Genomic DNA, 18,955 nt, shown 5'->3' with positions numbered 1-18,955 from the left:
CCCACCCAAGCCTAACTGATACGGCTGGAGTCCGTGTCCCCACCCAAATCTCACCTCGAACTGCGATCCCCACATGTCAGGGGAGGAGCCTGGTGGGAGATGGCGGACCATGGGGTGGATTTCCCCCGTGCTGTTCTCGGGACAGCGAGTGAGTTCTCAGGAGATCTGGCTGTTTAAGGTGTGTGGCTCTTCCCACTTTGCTCTCTCTCCTGCTGGCTTTGAAGAAGGTCCTTGCTTCCCCTTCACCTCACACCGTGATTGTAAGTTTCCTAAGGCCTCCCAGTCAAGCTTCCTGTTAAGCCTACAGAACTGTGTGAGTCAATTAAACCTCTTCATTAATTATCCAGTCCCAGGTAGTTCTTCATATCAGTGCGAGAATGGACTAATGCCCCGACTGTCAGGAGCGTGTGTCCCTGAGAAAAGGCTGAGGATGGGCCACATCACACGTGGTTAAAGCCTAGGGTAGGTCAGGAGGTCAGAGTGCAGTCCTAGGGAACGCCTTTCAAGAAGCTGAGGGAGCGCCTCACACATCCTCAGCAGATGAGAGGGTGAAGGGTGGAGGGGAGGGTGAAGGGTGGAGGTAATGGGTCAAGGGTGAAGAGAGCAGTCCCTTGGCCATCTGAGCAGGAGACTAAGGCAGAGAAGAGATCACCTCTAGAAGATCTGCAGCTAGGCTCCTGTCTGAGGAAGTGAAGCCCCAGGAAATCTACTGAAGACACACCAATTCTTGAGAAATGTGTTTCGGCTGAGACACTGTCAGCTGGGCCAATCAGCACAGAGAGCAGACAAAATAAAGGAGGCTCTTGGACCCCAACCTCCTGCTGGCAGGAGGGAGGTGCACAGCTGCACTCAGCCACATACCACACTGCCCTCCAGGCAGAAGGCAGGACCCTCAGAGGGCAGACACAGGGCAGCCATGAAGTTAAAGCAGAAGGAGGGCTGGGCGCAGTGGCTCACATCTGCAAGCCTAGCATTTTGGGAGGCTTAGGTGGGCAGATCACCTGAGGTCAGGAGTTCAAGACCAGCCTAGCCAAAACGGTGAAACCCTGTCGATACTAAAAATACAAAAATTGGCCAGGCGTTGTGCAGACACCTGTAATCTCAGCTACTCAGGAGGCTGAGGCAGGAGAATGGCTTGAACCCAGGAGGCAGAGGTTGCAGTGAACCAAGATCGTACCATTGTACACCAGCCTGGATGGTGAGTAAAACTCCATCTCTAAATAAAAAAATAAATAAAGTGGAAGGAAACATACACAGAACTTGGTGAAAGCAGAGCCTAATCACAGAACTTTAGACCAGGGCATCCTGGTGACCTGCCTGATACATGAGCCATGCAATCCCTACACAGTAATATTTTGAAGTAATATTTAATCCCAGGGTATGAGAGGGAAGATCAGACAGAACACATTACAAGTATCTAAAAAGTCATTCAGCATGTGGGGCGAATGAAGGCAACACTGGAGAAGCTGCGTATCGAAAACCACCAAGACTTTGTTCTGGCTTACACAGTAGAGAAAGATCCTACGAGATATCTCTCCACAGAGCCAGAATTTAGAAAGTAGTTACTGATCACGACAGAATGAGCAGAACTGGGGAAAGGGAGGCTCCATTCAGCGACTGAGATGTCTGCACTGACACCGGCGGACGGCCCCAGAGCCCTGCAAGCCTGCACAGTCCAACGGCGGCCAGGAGGAGGCCTGTCAGACACAGCCCCAGCCCACAAGCGTGTGTGCACAGAACTGCTCTTACCAGCGGACTGGAAGACGGTCACCGAGACACTACGGCAAAGAGGTGGAGCCCTGCTGCTCCCACAGCGCGGTTTCCGCATCAGGACACCGGTGTCCGCCCTGCTGCTCCCACAGCGCGGTTTCCGCATCGGGACACCGGTGTCCGCCCTGCTGCTCCCACAGCGCGGTTTCCGCATCGGGACACCGGTGTCCGCCCTGCTGCTCCCCGCAGCGCGGTTTCCGCATCGGGACACCGGTGTCCGCCCTGCTGCTCCCTGCAGCGCGGTTTCCGCATCGGGACACCGGTGTCCGCCCCGGGACACCGGTGTCCGCCCTGCTGCTCCCACAGCGCGGTTTCCGCATCGGGACACTGGTGTCTGCCTCGTAAGAACCTCCAGCACTGTCCTCTCCTGACCAAGTGGTCAACGTTCCTGGAACAGCTGATTCCAGCCTCCATTCTTAGAATCTTAAGATTCCAGTAATTTCTGCAAACATCTTACAACAGCACAGCTTCTCTATGTATGCAACACCTTCATTAAAGGTTAAATCTTTTAAGTCATGTGTTAACCCATTAGCAATACAAAACCAGTCCTACAAATTGCCTCCAGTTACCAGATTACCTTAGAAAAGCTGCACTTACTTCTGTTGTAGCAGGTCGCCAGCACACCTTTGTCTGCAGGACTCGCACTGATGTGCCAGATTTCGCCCGCTTGATGGAGGAGGACATTTTTATTTATAATGTTATTTTCATCGTCAAAATCTATGATGTGGATCTACAAACACAAGGAAAGGGCACATCAGGATCTCAGACACTCTCCTCAGTACCTTCATTCACATCACGATTACCAAGAAGAATCCCATGCACATTTCATGACAGATACAGCTTTAATTAACTTATTATGCCAACAGTATGGACTCCTATAATTTAATTCTTACTGGACTCCTCTCCAAAGATAAGGCAGAAAAATCCCTGTGGTGCATGTTTGATTGCAAGCTACATAAGACTGCCCTCTGGTCATATCCAGTCTTAAAGAAATGAGGCACCAAATGCTGTGTCCCCAAGTGGCTCGAAGACTTAGCCTCTGCTGGTGCCAAGGCCAGAGCTGCCCAGGGCTGTCCATGTCGGCAAGGTCCTCCCAGCCCGCTGCAAGGCTTCCAGGGAGGGCAGAGGCAGCAGGGTGTGGCTGCTGGGGAGGGCAGGGCGAGGCTGCCTAATTAGGTCTGGGACTGACCGTGCCTGGCCCACTCTATCTGTATGGGCAGAACTCAACCCATACGTCAGACATGAGTAAGGCAGGCGAGGGTGAGAAAGGGCTGTATATTCACACACTTCCATCTTCTTTTGAAAAACAAGTCCCACAGCCACTGGTGCCTATCATCTTTAAATAGTATAAGATTTTAGCCACTACATAAAAAAGTTAAATATACTATCTCCATGCTTTCCAGGATAATTTTTTGAGGAATTAAAATGATTTCACATTTAATTTCTTACCAATACCCGAGTCAATGAGAAAGCATAATTCCTCTTTTAAATGTGTACTAAGAAAATACTCATGGATCTGCATAAAAGATTTATATCCAAGTACGTTTACTATTGCAATGACTATTATGATTAAAAAAAAATTAGAAGTCAACTACGTAATAAAAAAATTAGAAGTCACCTAAATGTTTGGTAATAGGAAATGATTCAAATAAAACTGCAGTACCTGATGGTAATCTAATATTATGAAGCCATTCAGTGTACTGTAGACTACTTAGTGGCATGGAACGATGTCTGTAATACACATTTTAGAAGAGAATGTATGAAAGAAATAAGGCAGAAAACAATGAAAGAAACTGTGTGAATGCTACACCCTTTTTTTGTTTGTTTATTTTAAAAAAGTGTGTGTGTCCAAACAAGAGAACTGGCAGGTACCTGAGCGGCGTCCAAATGGTGGGATTAGAGGTGGTTTTCCTTCACTTCTTTGTGCTTTATTTGTATTTCTAACATTTTTTGCATAATTAGTTCTGGGACTGACTGTGCCTGGCCCACTGTGCAATACTTTTGCAATCAAAACAAACATTAAATGCTGTTTTTAAACTGTCCCCACGAAACCCAGCAGCACCTGCGCATCATCCACGCCTCAGATGGCCCTTTCATTACTTCCAATTGCCCTTCCCAGGATCTGATACGGTTTGCGTCCTGTCCAAATCTCACGTCAAATTGTAATCCCAGGGCCGTACGCGGGGCCTGGTGGGAGGTTCTGGCTTACAAGATAGAGAAAGAGGTGCCATGAGACACGTTTACTATGGGTGATGGGGGAGGGGCCTTCACCAATGGGTTAGCGCCATCCCCACTTGGTAATGTCCTCACGACAGCGAGCTCTCCTGAGACCAGGTCATTTAAAAGTGAGCGGCATGCTTCCCCCCGCTTGCTCCTGCTTCTGCCATGCGAGGTGCCTGCTCCCTCTTCGCCTTCCACCATGATCGGAAGCTTCCAGAAGCCTCCCCAGAATCAGATGTTGCTGTTTCCTGTACAGCTGCAGAACTGTGAGCCAATCAAACCTCTGCTCTTTATAAACTACCCAGTCTCAGTTATTTCTTAATAGTAGTGTGAGAACAAACTAACACAAGGTCCCCCTAAGGAGTCATTCTGGACTTGCTCAGAGGGGAGTTCAGACTCGGCCATTGCCCAGAGTCTCCCAGGGGTGCAGCAGGGCTGCCAGCACCGGGGCCTGGGGCCAAGGAAAAGCCGGATGTGGCTGGCTTGCCCGATGCAGAGCAGGGGCCCAGTGAGCATGCCCACCTGCGCTTGCCAATCAGGGCCCATGGAGGTTTTCACAGCAGGTTCAAAACCGTTCCCAGTGAACAGCTTCCAATTACAAACCACACATCTAAGAGCCAGGGAAAGTAACGGAGCACTTGTTTCTATACATGAACCTTTATTGTGCGCTTTTTCTGTTCCATGCCCAAGGGAAGTTTACCTATAAACAGTTTTTCCCTCTGTGGACCTGTCACACGTTTTATATTATTAATTATTAAGTAATTACTAAGTGATATCGAGAAAAATATTTGGCAGAAATACATATGTCCAAGATCCCATATCACTACAATTGGGGATGGACCCTACAAACCACAAAGAAAAGGCAAGTGCAAGAATTTTCACGGCAGATATATTTATGACAGCCGAAAGCAGCAAACATCTCAGAGGTCCATCAACAATGGGCAGGCCGGGCACAGTGGTTCACACCTGTAATCCCAGCACTTCGGGAGGCCAAGGCGGGCAGATCACTTGAGGTCAGGAGTTTGAGGCCAGCCTGGCTAATGTGGTGGAACCCTGTCTCTACTGAAAATATAAAAATTAGCTAGGCATGGTGGTGGATGCCTATAGTCCCAGCTACTCAGAAGGCTGAGGCAGAAAATCACTTGAACTCAGGAGGTGGAGGTTGCAGTGAGCCAAGATCACACCACTGCACTCCAGGTTGGGCAACAGAGTGAGACTCTGTCTCAAAAAAGATAAATAAAATAAATAAATAAAACACAACAGAATGGGTAAATCAGTTGTGGTATATTCACAAATGCAATTCTCCTGGTAATGACAAGTAACAACACACGCACAGGCAGCGCTGAGAACAATCAGACACAAGGAGGAGCACCTTGTGCAATGACCTGAGGCAGAACCACGGGGTTACAACAGAGACCGTCACCGCAGGCCTGCAGTTGGCACAGACTCCAAGAATTGGAGGGGACCGCTAGGGTGCTCTCCATGGCTGTGGCACAGGGGCACGTGGCTGTGGGTGGGTGTGCATGCAGCGGTGCACCTGTGTGTGGGAGCATTGATGTGGCCTATGCATGTGCGTGGGTGTATGGGAGCATGGGTACGTGGCCCACGTGTATATGTGCGTGAGTGTGGCTGTCGGGGAGGTGCAGATGTGTGGGGGTGGGTGTGGGGCAGGTGCAGGTGTGTGTGTAAGGGGGCATGTGGGGGTCTGTGGGCACATGGGTATGGGAGGTATACATGGGTGTGAATGCACGTGTGTGCAGGTGCGGGTGTGGTTGTGGGGCAGGTGCAGCTGTGTGTGTAAGGGAGTCTGTGAGGGTCTGTGGGCACACGGGTATGGGAGGTGTACATAGATGTGAATGCACGTGTGTGCAGGTGTGGGTGTGGGGCAGGTGCAGGTGTGTGTGTAAGGGAGTGTGTGAGGGTCTGTGGGCACACGGGTATGGGAGGTGTACATAGGTGTGAATGCATGTGTGTGCAGGTGTGGGTGAGGGGCAGGTGCAGGTGTGTGGGAGGGTGTGGGTGTGTAGGGTACGTGGGTGTGTAGGGCACATGGGTGTGGGTAATCACTGCATGCATGTGTAAAGATGCCCACAGTTATACATTCTAAATGTGTGCACGTGGATGCACGGTAAGCTACAGTTATACCTTACAGGCAGAAATCCATTCGAGTAAAAACTAGTCACAAATACATAAAGAAAATTCATTCTTTATTATAACCAATGACTTAGAAATTTAAAAATGAGAATTTCATATACCAGTTAATATTTATTATATTAGCCAACCTTTTCGAAGTGGTGGCAGCCGGTATGTTAGAACTGGTCCACATTACCATTTGTCCAATTCTTCTAGAAGAAGGTTTGTCATAATATGTAAATAAGAACTATATAAATGTAGAAACTGAAACAATAATTTGATTTTGTTAAATCTCCAAAGAATAAATGTACAAAAAAAGTATATTATGAAATGTGATATAGCTTTAAAAGTTATGATGATTAAGAGCAATTATTAATACCAAAAATATTACAAGAGTAGTACATTTTAAAAGCAAGCTACAAAATGTCATGTGATTATACAACACCATCACGTGTGAACACAGACCATAGGTGATCTAGAACATCAGAAATAATTTTTATGTTGCTAGGGAATTTTTTTCTTCAGTATTTTTCACATTTCCTACTTATCAGGAAATCCATTAGCACTGAAAAAAGGGATGCACTTAAATGTTCTTCTTTGCAAATCTGCTCCTCTGAAATGCACCAGGACATCAGGCACAGCCGGGAGCTTTCTGGGCGTGTGTAGCGCAACCCCCACGCTGGCCCCTCCGCCTGGCTCCAGGTCCCAGCAGACCCTATCTCCTGTCTCCTGCCTCCCCACAGGCTCGCCTCCACCTGGGCCCACCTTTCTCCCCATCAAGCTGTTTTCTTTCTTGTGAAGACACAAGGCACAGCTTTCCAATGAGACTCCGCTCCTGGCTGCACACATCTCCTCTAGGTTCCCCTCCTCCAGCCAGCAAGCATGCAGAGGGCAGAGACAGGAACCCCTCCTCCTCAACATCTCCTAGTCTGGGACACTGCAACAGAAACGGTCTTTAACCTTCATTTCTGAGCCTAACAAGTCTGGAGATTTTCCCACGTATCTTTATTTTATGGATGCTTCATAGAGTAGTGCAAAGTACACATCTCCACGAGCTGTTTTAACATGGGATGTTCAAAGAGGAGGCCACCAACCACGGTCAGCAAAAATCACAAAGCACTGGCTGAATTTACATTGCACCAGGCACGAGGCTAAGTATTCGATACACTTTGGCGCCTTAATCCTTGAAATAGCCCTGTAGTATATTACTATTAACCACAGTCCACAGGTGAAAAGACCGAGGCTTGAAGAGCGGAGGCGCCTGGGCTCCTTCAGTCACGCACGGCAGAGCCAGGCCTACCGGAGCCCCCAGTCCTGGCGAGCTCTGCAGCCCTGCCGCCTGCCCTGTGATTTGCTCTGCAGGGCAGCAGCAGGCCAGAGTGAGAGGCAGCTCCCAGCTGGAAGGAAGAACCAGTACCTGGACTCTGTTCTCAGGGCATCGCTCTACACCCAGCTCACCTGAAAGTATAAACAACTGTTTTGTTTAATAAACATATGCAGGCCGGGCGCGGTGGCTCAAGCCTGTAATCCCAGCACTTTGGGAGGCCAAGGCGGGTGGATCACAAGGTCAAGAGATCGAGACCATCCTGGTCAACATGGTGAAACCCCGTCTCTACTAAAAATACAAAAAATTAGCTGGGCATGGTGGTGTGTGTCTGTAATCCCAGCTACTCAGGAGGCTGAGGCAGGAGAATTGCCTGAACCCAGGAGGTGGAGGTTGCAGTGAGCCGAGATCGCGCCATTGCACTCCAACCTGGGTAACATGAGTGAAACTCCGTCTCAAAAAAAAAAATAAATAAATAAACATATGCAGGTAAAGGCCGGCTCCAAAAACAAGCAGCATGAGCAGAAACACTGTAACTAAGGGCAACGCAAAAGATTACTAGAGGCCAAAGAAAGATCCGTTAGCACCATCTAGGCAGGCCGGGAAAGACGCCGCCCCGTGAGCAGAGCTGAAATGTTGCTTTCGACTTTTCATGCCACATTGGATTTTTTTAATGTGTTAATTGTTTACAATGAAGGTGAAACTCAGTCATTTTGAATCATCATTAAAATTTTTAAAGTTGACTTTACCAGTGCTGGGCTAAGGCCATAGGTGACACTATAAGGATTTAGAATAAAGAGTTATAAAAATGTATTAAGAAGTCTGTAAAGATGAACTTAATCACCTCTCCCTCCTTTCCTGGAAGAATCAGGCTTGGAGAGAAAGGCTGTGTGGCCATGGGCCAGGGCCAGGCTGCTGAGTACAGAGCTGAGGCCGCCGTGCTGTCCATTTCACCTGCGCTTTGAACTGAAACTTTTTAAAAAATCTTGAGATTTGGAAAAAAAAGGGAGGGGAGGAGGGGCAGCACAGTGGCTCACACCTGTGATCCCAGCATTTTGGGAAGCTGAAGCAGGAGTATGGCTTGAGCCCAGGAGTTCAAGACCAGCCTGGACAACATGGCAAGATCCCATCTCTGCAGAAAAAATAAAAATAAAAAATACCACACATAAATAAGACTGGATATTTAAAACTCAAGAGCCACCCTCCTAGGGAAAGTGAATGATCCAATGGCTTCCCCACAGGCAGGAGATCCCCTCGGCCACTGACAGCAAACCTCCCCAGTTCTCACCCTGGATGGCCACCAGGCAGACGACAGGAGATGCTTCCCTGCCACGTTATCCATTACTAAACCCACCTGCTCAATGGCAATCCCTTAAGAGTTATGCAGAATAAGGCCTGGGACCAGATGTGGACAGGACAAGCCATGGCCCATACCGCTGGTTTCTTTATTCCCAGTTACAGCAAGCGACCCTGAAAACAGTTTCTACTGCAGTCGGCCTCACGCTTCAGCTCGGCGCTGACATGAAAGCGATCTGCCAGTCAGGAGACCTGGTTTCTCATTTGCATTCTGCCATTCCTGGCTGTGTGACCTTGGGCAAGGCACCAACCCTTTCTGGGCTTTTCGTACATTTGGGCTCTTCCCAGCATTTGTACATTTCGACTGCATTTCTAAGATCCCTTTGTTCTAACAGAAACACATACTGGTCCTTTAGCTAAGAACGTAAACAGGAAGTGACAGAGTTATTAAGTGTGTTACAGATTTTCCAATGCTTATGAGTCCCATACAATAACCACCACTTCCGTAAACATGTTAATACTTCTCTCTTAGGCAATTAAAACCCAGGGTATTAAGAGTCCTTGCCCATGAGGCCTATAAAGTACACTTGGTGGTGGGGGAGAAAAAGGACTCCACGTTCTAGGAACTCCCTGTGCCCCAGGAGCACGCTTCTCAGAACTGCGCAGAAAGTAAGACAGGCTGCGCAGTGTATGGTCAGGGGCTGCGGGGGAGGCTGGAACCTAACAGGGTCACTGCGATGCCACCAGCTGCATCTGGTAGCAGAGAACGCGGCTGAAGTACCAGCTCTTCCTTCCAGTCGAGAGCTGCCTCTCACTCTAAAAATCAGAAAGACATAAGTAGAACTCTGTAAAAAAATATATATATATATTATTGGGGCATAAACAATACAGTGAGACCAGGCCGGGTGTGGTGGCTCACACCTGTATTCTCAGCACTTTGGGAGGCCGAGGCAGGTGGATCACCTGAGGTCAGGAGTTCAAGACCAGCCTGGACAACATGGTGAAACACCTCTCTAATAAAATATAAAACTTACCCAGGCATGGTGGTGCATGCCCGCTACTCGGGAGGCTGAGGCAGCAGAATCACTTGAACCTGGGAGGCAGAGGTTACAGTGAGCTGAGATCACGCTGCTGCACTCCAGCCTGGGCAACAGAGCAAGATTCTGTCTCCAAAAAAAAAAAAAAAGAAAAGAAAAATATGTATACATATAGTGAGACCAAAATTCTCAGATAGCAAAGTAGGGCACAATTCATAGAGGAAAACCAGGAAGTGCAGAGCAGGAGGTGGCACTGTGGCACTGCATTTTCATTTCTCTTGACAGGGATGCACACGCAGGAGGGCACGCGGCCCCGTGGTACCACATTTACCTTTCCCCAGGTCTACCGTGGTGCACAGAGGAGAAGGGAGCGCTGTGGCACCATGTTCATCTTTCCCTTGCTTCCTATTGGCGCACACGTATGACTTGCTCCTGGAACACCACCACCATCACCAACGTGCCCGAGAAGTGCTTTAAGGAAACCTTATGAAACAGCTGACTGGGGAAACCCTATGATCCAGAGTCCACATGCACTTCTCCCAGCATGCTTTGTTCATCTGAAGCAGTGACAGACACCCTGCCCCCCCACACCCCACAAACTGAGCACAGGCAAACAGCGCAAGCCCACCCATGCGAGGGGGCCACCACTCAGGAGCTGGCCCAAAGGTGGCAGCATGGCCCGCAGAAGGCTCTAGGCATTGACTCCTTGTGACGCCGGTGGGACAAACGAAACTGGCCATGGGTTTTGACCCAATGCTCCCTGATATGTACACCTGGGAATCTGATGGGATTTGCAGCAAAATCCCGGAGCTGGACGGCCAGACGTGGGGTTTCTGGATATCGTGACTTCTCCAGACAGAAACGAATCTGATGTTAGTCTGAAAAGGTAACAGATACCCAACAGGACATCACAAGATTTACTTGTGAAAAGTGAGTGTGTTTGCTACAGCAGAACTAATTTTTGCAAGCGTGTGACGTTCCTTAAAATACATCCATCCAACAACCTGCTCAGCACCAGCCGTTGAAGGGACACAGCAGCGAATGGCCCTCGGCCTCACAGTACGTGTCAGGGATGGCAAGGTGTCAAGGACCTCGGAGAAAAATAAATACAAAATAGAAGTAACAGGATCCTCTAATGTTAAGCCTTATATTAGAGGCATGCATACACAAAGTCAGACCAGAGTGGAGAAAAGACGTCAACTGGTTCAAGCTCAGGAATTGGAAAGGGGGCAAACACGGAAAGACTTCACAGAGAAGAGACAGAAGCTGTTTGTAGGAGAGTCAGGACTCAAAAACCTTGGACAAAAGTCATACATTTCTCCTCAAACCCACAGAACCCTCCCAGCTGAAGACCTGTAGGAATGCCAGCTCACATAGTTTGGATATTTGTCCCTGCGGAAATCTCACGTGGAACTGTGACCCGCAGTGCTGGGGGCGGGGCCTGCTGGGATGTGTTGCATCCTGGGGGCGGTCCCTCATGGCCAGGTGCTGTCTTGGCGACAGTGACTTCTCCTGGGATCTGGCCATTTCAGCCTGTGGCCCTCCCCTCACTCCTTGCTCCCACTCTTGCATGTCACATGCCTGCTCCCACTCTGCCTTCCGCCATGACTGGAAGCTTCTCGAGGCCGTCCCAGAAGCAGATGTCAGAGCCATGTTTCCTGTACAGCTGCAGAACCATTAAACCTCTTTTCTTTATAAATCACCAGTTTCAGGTATTTCCATATAGCAATGCAAGAATGGCCTGATACACCAGCAGACCTGAGGGTGTGATATGGTGTGACTGTGTCCCCACCCAAGTCTCATCTGGAACTCCCATGTGTTGTGGGACAGACCTGGAGGGAGGTCATCGAATCATGGGGGCAGTTTGTTCCTGTGCTGTCCTCCTGAGGGTGAGTAGCTCTCAGGAGATCCAGCAGTGTGATAAGGGCGTTTCCTGGCACAGGCTCTCCCTCTCTGCCTGCCGCCAACCATGTCAAACATGACCTGCTCCTCCTTGCCTTCCACCATGACTGTGAGGCCTCCCCAGCCATGTGGAACCGTAAGTCCATTAAACCTCTTCTTCTTCCCAGTCTCGGTATGTTTCTATCAGCAGCATGAAAACAGACTGATGCAGGGTCAAACCGATTCTTCCAGAGTGAAGGAAAAGGGGAGTATCAGAGAGCATTTTGTATGTTAGATCTTAAGACTTGGTGAACTGGAAAGAACCAATTAAAGAATTTCCAAGTACAGCAGACCATCTAGGGGTGCATCCTATAAATACAGGACACCTGAAGATGAAGCTCGCACTGAAGACATTAAGAGACAGAAATGAGAGTCAGGGACGCTTGGGCACAGGCTGAGGCCCCTGGATCAGGTCTCACTGAAAGGAAGCCAAGTCACCCTGTGATGCTTCAGTGACCAAGGGCAACCAGGTCCTTTCAGCATTAAAGGAAGAGAGAAGGCTGAGTGAGGAGAGCAGGAGAAGCGGGGAAGAAATTGAGGCTCAGTAAGTCTGGAATGGGGCTGGGAATCTGAATCTTGACCCAGAGCCCTGGTGACTCTGAGTACAGGCAGCGACAGGACTGGCAGGCAGAGCCTGCAGGAACAAAGCTTCGTGAATCACAACAGACGCAGAACACGCAGCTGAGCTGAGAAGCTAAGTAGTTACCCAGGGAAAGAAACCGGCCGCTCTGGCACTGCCCTTCTGCCACGTCAGTCTTTCCGCTGATGAGGATCCCAGCACCGGGGCAATGCTTCCATGTTAGAAGAGGTAAAGCCGGTCCCCTCTGTCACCTGGGCACTCCCAGAGGTCTCCAGAAGGAAGATTAAGACTCAACCCCTATCTACATAAGAAAGAGGGGGGTACCAATATGCAGGGAAAGTCTCTGGGAAAAGCCAACCCCAGAAGCAGTTGAAGGACCTCTGGTGGGAAATCCCTGCCCATGCTAAGCCATGAGCGCACACCCCCCAGAAGAACTCCAGCTCCTCCTCAAAGGAGAACCCCAGAAAGAGAGCGAGGACCCCAGAAATCTTTGTCCCACCCTGAGCACAGGGACCTACAACGAGTCCCATGCCCCAGGAGGAAACACACAGAAATCAGTTTGTCCCTCCAAGGAAAGTCCACCACTGTGACGGTCGCACATTTCCAGAAAGCCAGTGCAGCTGCACTGTGGAGCAGTGCTGCAGATGCGGGGCACTTGTAGGGAATTCATGACTGCCTGAGGGGAGCCAGGGCCTGAGGGGAGCCAGGAGCCATTAACCCTTCCCAGCCCCTCTCAGAGCTGGAGCTCCAGAGCGAGGGGCGGGAGCTTCCCACTGTGCGGGAGGAGGCCAGACTCTACTAACAGTCACTGAAGGTGCAGGGGCACGGCTGCACCCACAGCCAGCAGAGCCTTCCTTTGTCTCTCCTGCTCTGTGCAGATGCGCACAGGTGGCTGCTCACAGCTGGAACCACAGGCCCAGGCTGTCGGGATGGAGCTGTCCTGACTTTCGGGACATCCCACCAAACAGAGACGCTAAAGGGCCACAGCACGGGTACACTCTTTCCACGAGTGTCTGCACAAAAGTGCACACTCCAGGTACAAGGGCATCTCCCCAGCATATGCATCTGAGCTGAACCGCAAATTCACAGGAGGGAAGGGGCCAGAGAGAGGACACATGCGGGTTTCAGTCCCGATCCTGCCACACACCAGCTCCATACTGTGCAGAGCCGCCTGCCTCACCAGAAAACCCGCTCTGCTGACCGAGACCACAGGCGGGAAGCAGCCCTGACCGGCCCTGCTCCAGACCAGGTGCCTCCTCCAGCCACTCACCCGCCTCCCCATCTCCACAAGCCTCAGCCAACTGTGAGTCCCAGGAAGACTGTGAAGGCCGGGCCCGCTTTACTGACCTCAGTGCTGGCACTGCCCACACACCCACTCCCGGCAGGCTCCAAACATACCCATGGCAAACAGCTGCCAAGGAACTGCACAATACCATCACGAGATGGGGACAGGGAGCACACCGCAAGACGGGGACAGGGAGGATGCTGCGAGATGGGGACAGGCAGGACGCCATGAGACAAGACAGGGAGCACGCTGTGAGATGGGGACAGGGAGGACGCCATGAGACAGGACAGAAAGCATGCTGCAAAACGGGAACAGGGAGGACACGCAAAATAGGAACAGGGAGATGCCACGAGACAGGGACAAGGAGGACGCCATGAAACAGGGACAGGGAGGACACTACAAGACAGGGACAGAGAGGATGCTGCAAGACGAGGACACGGAGAAAACTGTGAGATGGTGTATTAGTCCGTTCTCACACAGTCATAAAGAACCACCTGAAGCCAGGCACGGTGGCTCACATCTGTAATCCCAGCATTTTGGGAGGCCAAGGCAGGCAGATCACCTGAGGTCAGGAGTTTGAGACCAGCCTGGTAAACATAGCAAAACCCTGTCTCTACCAAAAATACAAAAATTAATCGGGCGTGGTGGCATGTGCCTGTAATCCCAGTTGCTCGGGAGGCTGAGGCAGAAGGATTGCTTGAACTTGTGAGGCAGAGGTTGCAGTGAGACGATTGCACCACTGCACTCCAGCCTGGGTGACAGAGTGAGACTCTGTCTCAAAAAAGAGAGCTACCTTAGACTGGGTAGTTTCTATAAAGGAAAGAGGTTTAATTGACCCCCAGTGCCACGGGCTGTACAGGAGGTATGGCGGGGGAGGCCTCAGGAATCTTACAATCACAGCAGAGGGCAAATGGAAAGGAGGCACATCTTCGCGTGGCAACAGGAGAGAGCGTGAAGGGGGAAAGTGCCACACACGTTCCAACAATCAGATCTGATGGGAATACACTCACTGTCACGGGAACAGCAAGGGGGACTCCACGCCCACGATCCAATCACCTCCAACCAGGTCCCTCCCTCAACACTGGGGATTACAAGATTTGGGTGCAGACACAGAGCCAGGCACACCGGAAGGCACTAATAGCACTGTGAGTCACTGCTTATCCATTTCGCCATTTCACTCAACACTGAACTTAAGACACAAATATCTGTTCAGTTTTTGTGTACCCAGCACATCAAAAGGAGGAATTAAAGAGTTCTGTTAATCTATGAAGTATTTGTTGAATGGATGAATGAACAGCTCAACAATGTCACATGCCTTTACTAGAAGCAGAAAGACAAAACCACCAGACAAAAATACATGAATCGTCCCTTTGACCAGCATATCGACGCTACAAAAGCTACCTGCCCTGAGCCATCCACACTGCTCCTGACATCCAACCATCAACACTGCATGGCGTGATGATCCGGATCACCCGTAGTAGATGCTCCTGCTTTTGACGTATCCTCAGAAGGTCAATAATAGCCCAATACTATGTCACAATGCCAATATCATTCCCCTCACTTCAACCCATCATGCAGGCCTTATACCATTGCACAGCTTCTCAAGAAGAAGGGTGAGTGGCCGGGCATGCTGACTCATGCCTGCAATCCCAGCACTTTTGGAGGCTGAGGTGGTAGGCAGATCACCTGAGGTCAGGAGTTCGAGACCATCCTGGCCAACATGGTGAAACCCCGTCTCTACTAAAAATACAAAAATTAGCCAGGTGTGGTGGTTCATGGCTGTAATCCCAGCTACTCAGGAGGCTGAGGCAGGAGAACTGCTTGAACCCAGGAGGCGGAGGGTGCAGTGAGCCAAGATCGCGCACCCACCCAACCCGGGCCACAAAGGGGAACAGGGTTCTAAAAAAAAAAAAAAAAAAAAAAGAAGAGGGAGTATAGTACATAACTAACAATCATTTTTCTATTTTATTATTAGTTATGTTGTTAATCTCTTGTTGTGCCTAATTCATAACTTAAAGTTTCCCTATATATAAGGATAGGAAAAATACGATGCATAGGGTTCAGTACTCGCCAAGGTTTCAGGCATCCATGGGGCAGTGGCGGCACATCTCCTGGGTGAAAACATCTGAAGATAACCCTGGGCTCAGTTTTTAGTCCTTTTCGGCCTATGTCCTTCCAGCCTTTATTCTAAGAGGAAATTCACCGTGTACTTTGCTTTTTCACACCACGCTGATCATACCGTAAACACAATTTTAACACCCACTGAATCATCTAATGATTCTTAAGTTGTCAGTTTCTTAGCAGTTTACAACTTTTAATGAGTGTAATAAGTGAATACTATTTACTGTAACAGATTCAACCCAAGGGAAGTGTGTAAATCTGCCATTACAAGTGGCAATTTCATATTGTTCAACCTAACATTCACGCATTTTGATATTCTGATTGCTTGTAATATTTTATGACTATAAGTATCATTACACTTACTATTCTTTGTGTATAATGATTTTTTTTCTGAGTTCGGGATACAGGAATTGCAAATTAAGTACATAAGCATTTATTTATAAGGCTCTAAAACTATCACTGATTAGTTACCAAGTGACTATGTGGATTTTAAATCCTTATCGACGTATGAGAGTGACAGTCTGACTATATCCTATTCAGGCCTGCATATTGTTCGATAGCTGCTTTAATGCCCTTTCCCCCGCATGATCAGGTAAGCGGGGCAGAGTCCCTAGACCATGCCTGACGTGGCCCCATGCACACTTTCCCTGTGCCGAAGAGAATGCACATCTGCACAGTCACCACGGCATCTCGTTTCAATCTCCCTTCAGCAATGAGGACAGTGGAGTCCAGCAGGTGAATCCATGTGCCCAAGGTCACATGGTTACTGCCAGGCCATGAACTCAATCCAGATCTCATGAGTGTCTGCTACAGTGGCCAGAACAGCTAAAAGGTTCCATCTGTATGCCCGCCTGGATCAAGTGGCAGTGACAGATCAAGTGGCCTGGATCAAGGGGGTGAGGTTGTGACCCAGCCCACACTTGCAGGGAAAGAATTCTGCAAGCAATTAAAGAAGTAACCCACAGCCCAAATAGAAGGGGTAGTGGTGACCACATACCTTCACTTTTCAATCGCCTATAACGCGGTCTATACGTACAGCCACAAGAGCAACACAAAACTACAAAAGTCATGCTAAATGGGGTCAGTTTAAATTACTGAACTGAGTCAGTACATACAGATGGAAAATATTCTTTGATTTGAAGATAGGCTTAAATCCATTGAAAGTTTTATTTTGTTTATGTGGCATTAATTTTTTTCTCAAATGTTGCTGGAAAATCAAGAGCAAAACGGTTATAACACCAAGAATAGGCTTAGTAATTATCATGTATACATTTGACAAAAATAGTTACCTGATTATCATATTTAAGAGACTGCGTCCCAACCAAAAAGCGAATGGCATCTGTTTCTGCAGTTTGAGGTGTTAAAGCACGTGCCTGCAGGAGGGAAGAAAAAGCACGCACATTTATGAAGTCAGATTTAATAGAGGTTGAAAAGGTGGCTTATCTCGTCTGCTGTTGATGAAGTATAAATTAGTACAGAGTGTCTGGAAAGCAATTGAGAAACGTATTAAAAGCCTTGGACTTTTGCACACTTTTAGCACAATTCCACTTCAGATTTGTATATGGAAATAATTGTAAGTGGGTATAAAATTAAGCAATAAAGATGTAAATTATTTACACATCAATGGTTAAATTATTTTTTAGTAAAACTATTATTTCAACGGTAAAAGACTGGTTAAACAAATTATACTTCAACAATACTGCAGGAAATAGCTTCCAGCAATACAGAGTAGGGGGCATAAACCAACTCTTCTGCAGAGAGCTAGAAAAACTCAAGGAACAACCTGAATCTGTTTCATGGCCTCAGAGAGCTACGAAGGCAACTAAAAAACGCCAAGATCTAGGACAGGAAGAAGCCTGGGGGGAAGCCAGCACCTGGTCCCTCTTCCCCTAAAGGCATCTGCCCATCTGGAAAGCCTGGCTGAGAGGCTGATGCTGAGGAGAGCTTTGACAGACTCACGGAGCCCAGGGCACAAAACCCAAGCACAGCACCCACCCGGGAGAAGAGGCTGCAAAGCACGAACCCCACGGGTGTGCAGCCCAGGAGTAAAGACAGGCTAGAATGAGATCAGCCTGAACAGACTCAAGCTCCAGGTCGTCTCCATCCTGGCTGGAGCAGGCCAGTGCTCCTAGACGAGCCAGCCTCCTGCCAGAAGTCAATCCTCTGGAGGAAGATGACATCAGAGTCTCTAAAATCTGACACACACACACACAAATGTCTAACATTTAATCAAAAATGGCCAGTCATAAGGCCAAGCATGGTGGCCTCACACCTCTAATCCCAGCACTTTGGGAGACTGAGGTAGTCAGATCACTTGAGTGCTAGAGTTCTGGGCAACACAGCAAGACTCTGTCTTGGCTAAAAACAACTGTAAAAATTATCTGGGTATGGTGGTTCATGCCTGCTGTCTTAGCTACTCAAGAGGCTGGGGCAAAAGGATCGCCTGAGCCCAGGAGGTGGTGGTTAACATGAGCCATGATCACACCACTGCACTCTAACCTGGGCAAGCGAACAAGACCCTGTCTAAATAAAATAAAATAATTAATTAAAATAGCCCTTCATACAATAAGACAAAACCACATGATCAAAAACCAAAAGAAATCACCACCAACAGAAAAAGGGTTACAGAGGATTCAGATAGGTTCCCTGGGAAGCGAGCTCGAAAGCTCTACAGGTATGTGAAGGAGACTTACTAGGCAGTGCTCTTGGGAGCTATTCCAAGTTGGGGTGAAGGAGGAAGGGCTGGGCAGAGGGAGAAGATGAAATGTGCCACATCTGCAGTGGAGGCCTCAGCCAATCCAATGGAGCTGGAGCTGGGCAGCCCTTTAGAGTTAAGGCCAGATAGCCAGGCCTTAATACCACCCACCCCCTACCCCCATGGGTCAGTCACTGGGTGCAGGGTGTCCGTGAGGAGGGGTGCGACCTTGGGCAAAGTGCCTCTGTTCGGCTGAGGGCAATTCTTGGAGCAGAGCCCAGCGGAGAGCAATCAGCGTCCAACAATCTCAGAAGCGGCTGGATTTCCTCAAAGAGAAATGTAGGCTGTGTACAACAGCATAAATTACAATAGCTACAGCTAATATGCTTAATAATTAAAAGATAAAACTAAGATCTCAGGTGATGAACCTGAGGCTTAGAGACGAAAAAGTTGTACAACTGGTTACTAGCGCTGTGACTAGCACTGCAGGCTTATAAATTCAAATCCATCTGTTTTAGGACAAGCATGAACTGCACCTGGACCAAGTCCCCGT

At 48.9% G+C, this 18,955-nt stretch overlaps 1 protein-coding gene across 4 annotated transcripts in view; it reads right to left on the bottom strand.

The window, feature by feature from the left end:
- EIPR1 (EARP complex and GARP complex interacting protein 1) overlaps positions 1 to 18,955 on the bottom strand; it is a 161,020-nt gene that overhangs the window by 129,945 nt on the left and 12,120 nt on the right. For all 4 annotated transcript variants that reach the window (XM_032294252.1, XM_032294251.1, XM_032294254.1 and 1 more), the window contains exons 2-3: positions 16,997 to 17,080; positions 2,368 to 2,500 (exon numbers count right to left, since the gene is read on the bottom strand). In XM_032294252.1, the coding sequence (XP_032150143.1) occupies positions 2,368 to 2,500; positions 16,997 to 17,080 (217 nt within the window). The remainder of the gene's footprint in view (positions 1 to 2,367; positions 2,501 to 16,996; positions 17,081 to 18,955) is intronic.

Source organism: Sapajus apella, unplaced genomic scaffold (assembly GCF_009761245.1).
Source record: "Sapajus apella isolate SASKATOON/1434 unplaced genomic scaffold, GSC_monkey_1.0 scaffold31, whole genome shotgun sequence".
Classification (NCBI taxonomy): Eukaryota; Metazoa; Chordata; class Mammalia; order Primates; family Cebidae; genus Sapajus; species Sapajus apella.
Note: the sequence above shows the minus strand (reverse complement) of the source record. Positions and strands in the feature narration are given on the sequence as shown.